At 49.2% G+C, this 12,022-nt stretch overlaps 1 protein-coding gene across 3 annotated transcripts in view; it reads left to right on the forward strand.

The window, feature by feature from the left end:
- COL5A3 (collagen type V alpha 3 chain) overlaps positions 1-12,022 on the forward strand; it is a 162,955-nt gene that overhangs the window by 136,797 nt on the left and 14,136 nt on the right. For all 3 annotated transcript variants that reach the window (XM_063119273.1, XM_063119272.1, XM_063119274.1), the window contains 4 exons: positions 1,453-1,506; positions 2,822-2,875; positions 3,589-3,696; positions 4,141-4,194. In XM_063119273.1, the coding sequence (XP_062975343.1) occupies positions 1,453-1,506; positions 2,822-2,875; positions 3,589-3,696; positions 4,141-4,194 (270 nt within the window). The remainder of the gene's footprint in view (positions 1-1,452; positions 1,507-2,821; positions 2,876-3,588; positions 3,697-4,140; positions 4,195-12,022) is intronic.

Genomic DNA, 12,022 nt, shown 5'->3' on the forward strand with positions numbered 1-12,022 from the left:
GAAAAATACATATACTGTATTTCTTCAATTCTAAGACGCACTTGTTTCCCCATATAAACATCTCTAAAAACGGGGTGCGTCTTAGAATCGTGGGTGTGTCTTAGGGTTTTTTTTTCTGTTGGTGGTACTGAAATTAGTGTGCGTCTTACAATCGATGGCGAAGAAATACGGTATAATACAATATAACAGTAAAGAAAATCCACTTACAACAACAAAGGTCGGTTTAGACAAATAATTTTTTTAAAACCATAAAATGGAACACCGTCATGAAAATTGTTTATAAGCTTGCATGAAAACACTTTCCGGAGGCGTTTAAAACACACCACATTTTCTGCCTCCCAAACTGTATGGGGGAGACGGTGTTCCAGAAGCTGTGTGCCACCACTGAGAAGGAGTGCTTTCAAGATGGTACATGGTAACATTCTCCTGGTTGCGGAATGGCCAACGAGGCCGTGAGGTATGGGCCAGATCTACACTTCTGATTTAAAGCGCTTTATAATGGTTTTGGAAATGGTATATGGAGTGTGTCCTGGGCCCCAACAGTTGTCAAACCTGTTATAAAGCACTTTAATGTGCTTTAAAGCAGTAGTGTAGATCCAGCCCTGGTCTTGAGGTATTTAGGGCTTCGTACGTCAACAACAAAACCTTGAACATGGCTTGATAGCTAATAGGCAGCTAGTGCAGTTCTTTTAACACAGGTGTAATGTGTATATAGGTGGGTGCTCCACTAAGCATCTTAGCTGCTGCATTCTGCACTAGCTGCAGCTTTCAAACCAGGTGCAAAGGCAGCCCCACATTGGGCCTGTTCAGACAACACACTAAGCCATGGTTAGGTTGCTAACCCTATTGCAGCAAATGGTTAATGAGTGTGTTTAAACTGTGGCTATGTAGCCACCATGGGTAGGAATGGTCCACACGACACGCTAAGTCATGGTTTACACAACATGCTAAGCCATAATGTTTAGCTCAAAATGATTAACCATTGTGGCTTAGCAACTGCACAGGGTTGCAGTGTACAATAATATAATAGTGAGGTTGGAAACTATGATACTTAAACTGGTATAAAACAGATATGTTTGTTGTGCAGCAATACCCCAGGTGAATAATATGAGCAATCTAGAACTAGAGATGCTGAAATTCATCAAAAGATTGTCAGATGGAAAGGCTGCACTCTCTACTGTTACTTAGGTATTGTTTACTATTACTTAGGGGCAGTGCACACATGTGAGGGCAGTAGCATTACTCCACGTGGTGAGTGTCATGGGAAGAGAGCCATTTTTGTGCAGTACCACACTTAATATACAGTACCAATCTTATACACACTAAGTCCCATAAACTCAGTGGATTAATTAGACATGAGTAGACATGTTGGTGAATTAAGAGATTTTCTTTGTACACTACCACAAATGCCCCCATGGGGTGATTAGAAATGGTCTACTATTTTTTTTTCAGGGACCCCCTGGAGCTTCTGGGGAACCAGGTCCACCAGGATCACCAGGAAAGAGGGTAAGTTGGAGTCGCCATCTCAAAAGCCAGATGGAAGTCTAAGAAATTTCACATCCTCTGTTATGTAGGGATCCCCAACCATTTTGGGTTGGTGGGCATATTTGGACTTTTGAGAGTCGTGGCAGTCTCACAAAATAATTGCTATATCATGGGAGGTTGCCCATTTGTAAAATGGCTGACATGGTGGGTGTGGCTGGTCGTAAAACACTCATTTCCCAGAAGGCAACCTGGTGAGACTAAAAGAAAAGTAACTCAATAAAGAACCTAAGGTATAAGGTAGAGATGGGTCTGAGGTCCAAAATACAAAGCCGTTCTCTTGAACCCATGTAAAAGTGGCGCTGGAAGGCAATACTTTGCTTTGCAGCCTGTCAGCCTCTCAGTTAAAAAAAAAAAGCTTAAGAAATAAAAGCAAGACAGGGAACAGGTACAAAGACAGGAGTCTATGGGCACATTGGTTCCTGAAAGCACTATGTTGGAGACCAAAACTATGCCATAGATAATACCTTCAAAGTAGATGTCAAAGAATTTTAATAATCTGAGCTTTTTGTTGTATTTGTATACACACATACTTGGGAGAAAGCTGGACTCAAGAGCATTATTTTAGAGTCCAGAACTCTATGGTGCTATGATTTAAGTGAGTTTAAAATGCAAAACTGCACGTGCTTAGAGATTTGTTTGTTTTTTTAATTCAGGTTGGCAAATAGTTTTGTTGTTGTTCTAACATATCAGGAATGTAGAAGCAATTGTAATGCATGGGCATGGAATGACTGGGGTGGAAATGGGGGAGAGAAATGTCATACACATGGTTGTCTAAAGGAGATCCCCTTAAGAACATTAAGTCCAGGGTCTAAAATTACCTAGCCTGCATGACTGAATTCACACAAGCAGTATTAGTGTTTGTTTACACTGGCTTTTGCTACAGAGAAGCAAATATAAATAGATTCTCATGTCTGCTTATGTTGTGGACAGTGCTCAATATCTGTGCCAATCTGTGTATTATTAGAAGAGCTTTGAGGTCTTTTGTTGTTATATATTCTTCCTGCTTATATCCCTGTATCTATTCCCTGGGGCTGGTGATGTGTTTCTATAAAGATTTACATGGCGTCCAATTTATCCTGTTTGTTCGTTCCTTAATTGGTAACATGTTTAATTTTTGTAAAGGCTTATGGTCGGAGCAAATTCATCCTTATTTGCTTAATAAGTTTGTGAGAATGAATAGGGGTAGAATCTTTCTCTAGATGGAGGACAGGTAGTGTTGAAATCATAAGATCCTCATCAAACTGTGTTTTGCAGGGATTTTCTTTCTCTTTTCCAGGGACCTGTTGGCCCAGTTGGCCGTGAAGGTCGACAGGGTGAAAAAGGGGCCAAGGTAAGAGAGAATAAAAAGCTCCCATTCTACAGCCCAGTAGTGGAGTGCTAATAACTCTTAGCCACTCCGGTTGAATCAACTCCCCCCTGGTTTCTCCTTTGCCCTGTTTTTCTTCCACGTATTCTGGCATCAATATTCTCCCTCCGTGGAAGAAGGCATCCTGGAAGAAGGTAATTCTGCCCTTTGACTCAAGAGGCAGGACTGTTTAGATTAATCTTGTGTCTTTCAAAGCTATCTACATCTGTGTGGGAGCATCTCATGTCCACCGGAAACCTGAATCGTTCTTGGATTAATTGGCATCCCTAATCTAAGGAAGGGGAGGTCAAACTTCAGGTTTGCAGGTTCTACTTCTTGTGGTTGTTTTACTAAAACTCTGAGATCTACCAACTGGAGCCAGGTGCAAAATAGTGGTTCAGGTGAATAGATATATACTAAGGATTATGGCAGAAGCTTAACCCAGGAATTTGTGATCAGTACCAGAACCAGAACTCATGAGTCCTTCCATACACAAAAATGCTCCTGGTTTTCCCCCAAGTGTACTTTTCCAGCAACCAAATTTAGTGGGCAAAAGATTTTTAATTGTTGATATTGTTAGACAATCAGGACCAAGAAACCCTTGCTAATCTAATGCAAATCACCCAGTAGGTCCTGATCTGCCTTCTACTTACCCCTACTCTAGGTTGTGTTGTGTTTTTTCTCTTTCTTTTCCTCAGGGAGAGCCCAGTACAGAAGGACCACCAGGGAAGATGGGACCCGTGGGCCCACAAGGACCACCAGGTCGACCTGGCTCAGAAGGACTACGTGGGATTCCCGGCCCAGCGGTGAGAGCCCTGACTCATTACAAAAGGCTAGGATAGGAAAGCAGGATGGCATGTCTTAATGTAACTACATGTTGGTTGAAGAGTATGTTATAAGTAGTAAAGACCTAAGAGAGTTTTCATCATGGTGGGAGAGATGTTCCTCATAGGTTTGAAAGAATGCTAGAAAAATGGTGGGCAGCCATCCTTCATTGCCCCCCACTGACACTGAATGTGCTTCAGAAATTGCTACAGAGGGAGGGGGGGGAACTTCATTTTTTTCTGGAAAACAAGTTATGCAGGTAGCACTTGCCTTGTTTGGAAGCAAAATTGCACTCCCAGGAGGCCTTGGTGGCAAATTTGGTGCTGGTGGAGAGCAGTGGAGGGTCACAAAAACGGCCAGGGGGCTATATGCACCCTAAAGCCTCCCACCATTGTCACTAACATCTCATTTCCTTTCTGCCATAGGGTGAACAAGGTCTACTGGGAGCACCAGGCCAAGCAGGGCCCCCAGGACCCATGGTGAGTAGATCCCTGGGCTTTGAACAGGACAATCAGGCATCAGCGTCCCTTTTTCTAATACTCGTATCAGTGGATCAGTTTCTTCCTTGCTGTTTCCTGACCAAGCTCTAGCAGCTTCCTTTTTCCATCCATTCAACTTAGGACAGGTCTTACATCAGTATTTATTTAGCGCGGAGCAATGTTACAGGCATCTTTCTGGAACTACTGCAAGAAAGCAGTTCGGCAATGGAATACTTTTCCCAAGTTACGTTTCAAAGAATATGAGCGTTGTGCACCCAGGTCTCCAAAAAGTCAGGGAGAGAGACAGCTGTCCATCCAGATTCACTAAGCATCCATTATACCAAAACATGGTTGGTTCAGGCTGAATTCACACCGTCATCTTGAGGTGATGACTTACACGTGTGAAGTAGCGATCAAAGATTAAACTCTAAAGACAGTCATCAAGTGACATCATGTCAAGCAATAGTCCTGGGCATGTAGGGGTGAATCAGCCTTTGGCCTCACCAAAGTAAATGGGACCAAATGCTCAAAACTCTGACTACTTCTGCATAACTGGATTGTGCCCTGTGCAGACCCAAAGTCCCAACAGCTTGTGGAATTTCTTCCAGTTGATATCCACCTGACCCTATCATTACAGGCTTTCAAAGCAAGGGTTGGAAGTAGGCATGTGCTCCGCTCCAATTAGAAGCATAGAAGCAGGAGCGAATTGGCCTGCTCCGCCTTGCCCAGAGGTGGAGTAGAAGCGGACAGCAGACCCCTAGAAGCAAGGTGAAGAGAAGCGGCCATTTTCGGAGCGCTCCAGTTTCCACGGTCCGATCCGATCGCCATCTTGAAACATTTCGCCCATAGGATTGCATTGCGGAAAAGAAAGGGGGATAACTGTGTTGTTTTTGATGCTATCTTTCTGAAAATTCTTGTGCTTAGAGAGTCGTGGATGGGGGTCATTTTGAGCCTACTCTCAGCTCTCTGTGTGCTGCGGTTCGCGTGCTATATTTTTTTAAAAATCGGGTCAACAAACAGGGACAGCGCGGGTAAACCGGCGTTGTTGTTTTTTTGACGCGATGACAGGCACATTCAACTCCCAATCCTGATGAGAATTGATCACCTCATGAAGCATCCTCCAATCCCAGCGTTCGAGGGGGGGAATAAGGCAGAGGCACCCTCAGAGCTTTGAGCTCATAGCGTCTTGTGGGTTTTGGCGTTCGTGGAGAGAGGAGCTCCTTTAGTTAGTTGCTGCTGCTGTGTTTGGAGATAGATTAGGATTTAGCTTGGCGCGTGTCTGTGTGTGTGTTTGTTTTCTTCTTTCTGACTTTTAGCTTAGTTTGCTCTGTGTTTTTCATTACTTTGATTTAATATAAACTTTATTTTTAAATTTTGGAGTGTGTGTTTGTTTGGTTGGTTGGTTGTCGTCCCCCCCTCTCTTAAAGCCTGACTGTGTTTCATCTTCCTTCTTCCTTCTATATACAAAAAAATACCAAAAAAAAAATATTCTCTATTTCTTCTCTCTGTTACTTGGACTGTGTGTGTGTGACTGTGTTATTGTGTGAGTGTGCTGTGTGCACTGTTTGTGAAGTGCAACAGCCACAGATTGAGCATTTCAAATCCTGTTTGGGCAAAGCACACACACTTCTTGTCCCATTTCCCTACATATAGTAATATTTCTTATATATATTATTATATTCTTATACATATTATTCTTATACATATTATTATTAGTATTAATATTTTATTCTTATACATATTATTAGTAGTATTAGTATATTCTTATAGATATCATTAGTAGTATTAGTATAATATCATCATGAGAAGAGGGAGCAGGCGCATGTCTGGCGGGGCGTGCTGAAAGCAGCAAGGGTCAGGCTGGCACCAGTAAGCAGGCTGCCTCTCCTGCTGTGAAAATCAAACGGGCAACTCCTTGGCTGGCTGCTCCGCAACAGAAGCAGGAGAAGCAGCAGGCAGAGCCACTCTCTTCTGCAACTTGTGCCCGGCGTTCTCTTTTTGAGGGTGGGAATGGGAAAAGTGCCCCTTTGCAAGAGGCACGTGGCAGCAGTGCCATTAGAGGAGGAGGAGGAGGAGTATCCCCAACTCCTTCATTATCGTTTGAGCCCACGAGCCCGCTGATGGACCTGTCTCCAGACCTCCTAGACGAGGTTCTTCTCAGCACAGTGGAGGGGCAGGAGGAGGAGGAGGAGGCGGTGGGTGCTGAGGAGGAGCAGCAGCAGGCCGAGGCTCTCTCCCCAGTTTCATCCCACACCTCTTCCGCTGCAACCCCTGTTTCTGTGGCAACACCAGAGAGCTCAGGTGGGCAATTGGTGGTGTCACCACGGAAGCGAAAGACAAGCATAGTGTGGGACCACTTTGAGTTGGGAGCGGATCCCCGCTTTGCTGTCTGTCGCCACTGCAAACTCACCCTAAGCAGGGGTTCATCTACAGGGCATTATGGAACCAGCAGCCTGAAGATGCATCTGCAGAGGCAGCACCAGTCGGTCTTGCTGGGGAAAGAGGTGGGCAAGGCGACTGGTTCCAGTGGAAAGCCGAAGGCTGCTGCTGGCACTGCCACTCTAAGCTCTCCATCTCCCATCCCCACAAGGGTTACGCAGGCAACCCTACAGGACATGGGGTGGGGGAAGTATGGACCCACAAGATGGCGTTTTCCAACGCCCACCCAGATCACCACCTGCATCGGTGAGATGGTGGCGTTGGACGACCAGCCATTCAGCCTCGTCGACAACGCAGGCTTCAAGAGGCTGATGGCGCTTGTGGTGCCATACTATAAGCTGCCGTGTCGCACCACCCTTAGCAGGCAGGTGGTGCCTTCCCTGTACCGTTCCTGCAGGGAGTTAGTGCTGGGTCGTCTGTGCCAGGCAGAGGCACGGATGGTGCACTTCACCTCGGACATTTGGTCCAGCGAGGGCGGAGTGCACGCTTACCTGTCCCTGATGGCTCACTGGTGGGCAGCCGTGGGGCAGGAAGCATCCAGCACTAGAGGGACTGGCAAGGAGGGCTACTGCTGGGCCCTCCTCCATATGCAAGTGATGGACCAGTCCCACACAGCAGGGGAGATTACGGAGGCCATGAACCGCATGGTGGATGGGTGGCTAGCTGGGCAGAAGGTCACCCGCGGTCACATGGTCACGGACGGGGGAGCCAACATGGTGAAGGCGGTGCGCGACGGCGGATTCGAGGGCGTCCGCTGCATCGCGCACGTCTTTAACCTCGTGGTGAGGGATGGCCTTGGGATGGGCAGCAAGGCCAACCTTGGTCCCCTGTCCGGTATCCGTAACCTCCTGGAGAGCTGCAGAAAGGTGGCAGGGCATTTCCACCACAGCGTCAAGGGCAGTCGATTGCTGCGGGAGAAGCAGGAGGAGTTGATTCTCCCGCAGCACAGGCTAGTGCAAGACATGGTGACACGCTGGAACTCCACCTATCTGATGCTGGAGCGTATGGTGGAGCAACAGCGTGCCATCCATGATTTGTTCAGGGTCAGGGACATGGGCGTCCACCCAGCCCTGGGCAAGCAGCAGTGGGACGCCATGTCCCAACTGGTGGTGGTCCTCCAGCCTTTCCTTAAGGCCACCGAGACCCTGAGCACTAGCTCTGCCCTCCTCAGCCAGGTGATCCCTGTATGCAGGCATCTCCAGAAACAGATGGGCAAGTTTCTGGAGTACAAGGATCCCGACACTGGCAGGCACTTCGAGCCCAAGGTCCGCGAAGCGGTGACTAGGCTGAGGGACAGCCTGACGCGGAGGCTGGAGCCCATCCAAACAGACAGGGTCCACATGTTGGCAGCCATGTGTGACCCTCGTGTGAAGGATGGGCTTTGTGGGCCAAATACCAGGCAGCACTGGGTGGAAATGCTGGTGGGTGAAGTGCAGGCGGCACGGGCCAAGAGGGTGGGTCAGAGTGAGGCAGAGGAGCAGGCCACCACTCCCCGCAGCGTCAGCAGCAGCAGCAGCAGCAGCAGCCTCACCTGCATCCCTCCCAGCAGGAGCACAGGACAGGGGTTTTGGGCAGAGGCTCTGCACGCCGTGGTTGGGCAGAGACCCTCCCCAGCCACCGGACAGGATGACACTGCAACCGCCGTGCAGCGTTACCTGGCAGAGCCCATGGAGGAGTGCTCCACGGACCCCCTGGCCTACTGGTCATCCCGCTGCCAGATTTGGCCAGACCTGGTGCGGGTGGCCAGTGATCGACTGAGCTGCCCACCCACCAGTGTTCCAAGTGAGAGGGTGTTCTCTATGGCGGGCGACATAGTGACCCCTCACCGCTCTCGCTTGGAGCCGGACTTGGTGGAGCAGCTGGTCTTTCTGAAGGACAATCTGCCCCTGCTGGGATACCCCACCCTCAAGCCCCCGTGGGAGTGACAGGCAGGCTCCCCTCCCTTTAATTCCACCCCTCCTTCGGTTGGCAGGCAGACTACAGTTCAGGCAGGCAGGCTTTTTCTTCTTCTTCTTCTTCTTCTTCTTCTTCTTCTTCTTCTTCTTCTTCTTCTTCTTCTTCTTCTTCTTATTATTATTATTATGCGGCTGTGTTTCAGTTCACAACATCAACTCTGGATTATTCAATTAGTTTCTCTCAGTAAGGTCATGCCTTCTTCGCCTTACATACAGGCAGGCAGGCTGTAGTCCTTCTACAATTCAGTTCACTCCGTCAAATTCAGGCTATCTCTTCCTTACTACCACAGTAGACGACGTAGCAGGCACTGCCAGGCTGAATCTTCCCCTAAAGGAGAATACGTCCTGCCTGGTGGGCATCATGAGCCTCTACAAAAGCTGTAGGCAGAGTTTGTCACCGTCCGTGTGTGTGTGTGTGTGTGACTGTGTGAGGGCAAAGCACCACACTCTATTTCATTTCATTTCTGTGGCGTCTGGTACAGCTTAGTAAACTCATCCGGATAGTTTTCCACCCAGTTCCAAAAGACTCCATGATTGACTGCACGTGTTTGGGTGAGGTGCAAGCAGGGGGCAAGGCAATGCCTGGCACCACCACCACTAGCCAGGCTGCCTCTCTCGCTGTGGAAATGAAACGGGCTAGTCCTCGCCTCACTCACCACAATGAGTGAGTGTTGGCTTTGAGAAGCGAACGGACACTGCAACTCATGGAAGTCTCATCCAAGCCCTCTTCCTCGGTAACGTTCATGGCTTTGAGAAGCAAGCTGACACTTCAATTCATCATTCACTTCCCCAATTGAGGGAGGTAAACTCCAGCAGTCCATGGGTCGCCCTTTGGAGTGCCCTGGGAGTGGAAGACGTACTCCCTGATCCAGAAGTATGGTTTTGAGAAGCAACCTGTCACTTCAACTCATGAGCCTCTGTGCAAAAGCTGTCATTGCGTGTGTGGTTGTGTGTGTGACTGCGGCTGCCTGTCTCGCTGCGAAAATGAAACAGGAGAGTCCTCGCCTTTGAGAAGCTCACTCACACTGCAACTCATGGAAGTCATTGACTTCAGCACAGCCACTACTGTGGAGGCGGGGGTCCTCCAGGATGTGGGTGATGAGGAGCAGCAGCTGGCCAAGGCTCTCTCTGCAGTCTCATCCAACCCCCTCTTCCTCGGTAACGTTCATGGCTTTGAAGCAGCCTGACACTTAAAGTCATTCACTTCCCCAATTGAGGGAGGGTCCACGGGTCGCCCTTTGGAGAGTTCTGGGATCAGATGCACTATTCGTGATCCAGTCTGGTGATTTTGAGAAGCAAGCTGTCACTTCAACTCATGGACTTCCCCTATGTGCGGGAGGTAAACTCCAGCAATCCACCGATCTCCCGTAGCACAGCCAATTAGTGCGTACGGACAGTTTAAGTTTTCTGAGAAGCGAGCTCTCACTTCACTTCATTGTGAAGCTCTGTCATTGAACAGCCACTATGGTGGATGCTCTCTTCTCTCTCCTCAGTCTCATCCCACCCCTCTTCCTCTTCCGCTGTAACCCCTCTTTGAGAAGCAAGCTGTCACTTCAACTCATGGACTTCCCCTCTGAGAAAAAGCTAAGCTCCAGTAATGCACCGGTCGTCCGTGGGACAGCTCTCGTAGGAGAAGCTGCAGTGCATACGCACCAGTGCCATGGCTTTGAGAAGCTGAGACCTGTCCGCTGGTCTCTGTCCACCACTCTGCCGCTAAGATCATCTTCTTGGCCCACCGCTCTGACCATGTCACTCCACTTCTGAAATCTCTTCATTGGCTTCCAATTCACTCCAGAATCCAATATAAACTTCTCCTGCTGACCTTCAAAGCTCTTCACGGTCTAGCTCCTGCCTATCTCTCCTCTCTCATCTCACACTATTGCCCCGCTCGTGCTCTCCGCTCCTCTGATGCCATGCTTCTCGCCTGCCCCAGGACCTCCACTTCCCTTACTCGGCTTCGTCCTTTTTCTTCTGCTGCCCCTTATGCCTGGAATGCTCTTCCAGAACACTTGAGAACTACCAACTCAATCACAGCTTTTAAAACTCAGCTAAAAACTTTTCTTTTCCCTATAGCTTTTAAACTTTGAGTTTGTTCTGACTCTATACTGTTAGCTTCACCCTACCCAATGCCTGTTTACACTTCCCTGTGCCTGTTTGCATTCTCCTTCCCTCTTTATTGTTTACTACAACTTTATTAGATTGTAAGCCTATGCGGCAGGGTCTTGCTATTTACTGTGTTATCTGTACAGCACCATGTACATTGATGGTGCTATATAAATAAAATAATAATAATAATAATAATAATAATAATAATAATAATAATAATAATAATAGAAAACTCCAGCAGTCCACGGGTTGCCCTTTGGAAGGTTCTGGCTGAGGCTTGGTTTTTCCATGTCAGCAAACACTTCCATTTGCATCCAGCAGCAACGTTAATGCTCCAAGCCTGCACACAAATCTTCCACACTCAAAGGAACTGCTTCAATAACTACTAGCTCCTTTTTGCCCGCCTGCCTGCCTGCCTGCCCGCCTGCCTGCCTGGGAGCCGTCCTTGTGAGGTAGCTGGATCTGCTGGGACTCACTCCCCCAGAGATCTATGGCATACCTGTGCAAGGTACCAGCTCCTTTGTGCCCACCGGCCCATGCCTGCCCGCCTGCCTGCCTGCCTGCCTGCCTGCCCATGCCTGCCTGCCTGGGAGCTGTCCTTGTGAGGTAGCTGGATCTGCTGGGACTCACTCCCCCAGAGATCTATGGCATACCTGTGCAAGGTACCAGCTCCTTTGTGCCCACCAGCCCATGCCTGCCCGCCTACCTGCCTGCCTGCCTGCCTGCCCATGCCCGCTTGCCTGGGAGCCGTCCTTGTGAGGTAGCTGGATCTGCTGGGACTCACTCCCCCAGAGATCTATGGCATACCTGTGCAAGGTACCAGCTCCTTTGTGCCCACCGGCCCATGCCTGCCCGCCTGCCTGCCTGCCTGCCTGCCTGCCCATGCCCGCTTGCCTGGGAGCCGTCCTTGTGAGGTAGCTGGATCTGCTGGGACTCACTCCCCCAGAGATCTATGGCATACCTGTGCAAGGTACCAGCTCCTTTGTGCCCACCGGCCCATGCCTGCCTGCCTGCCTGCCTGCCTGCCCATGCCCGCCTGCCTGGGAGCCGTCCTTGTGAGGTAGCTGGATCTGCTGGGATTCACTCCCCCAGAGATCTGTGGCATACCTGTGCAAGGTACCAGCTCCTTTGTGCCCACTGGCCAATGCCTGCCCATGCCCACCTGTCTGCCTGCCTGCCCATGCTCGCCTGCCTGGGAGCCGTCCTTGTGAGGTAGCTGGATCTGCTGGGACTCACTCCCCCAGAGATCTATGGCATACCTGTGCAAGGTACCAGCTCCTTTGTGCCCACCGGCCCATGCCTGCCCATGCCCACCTGTCTGCCTGCCT

Source organism: Elgaria multicarinata, chromosome 3, assembly GCF_023053635.1.
Source record: "Elgaria multicarinata webbii isolate HBS135686 ecotype San Diego chromosome 3, rElgMul1.1.pri, whole genome shotgun sequence".
Lineage (NCBI taxonomy): Eukaryota > Metazoa > Chordata > Lepidosauria > Squamata > Anguidae > Elgaria > Elgaria multicarinata.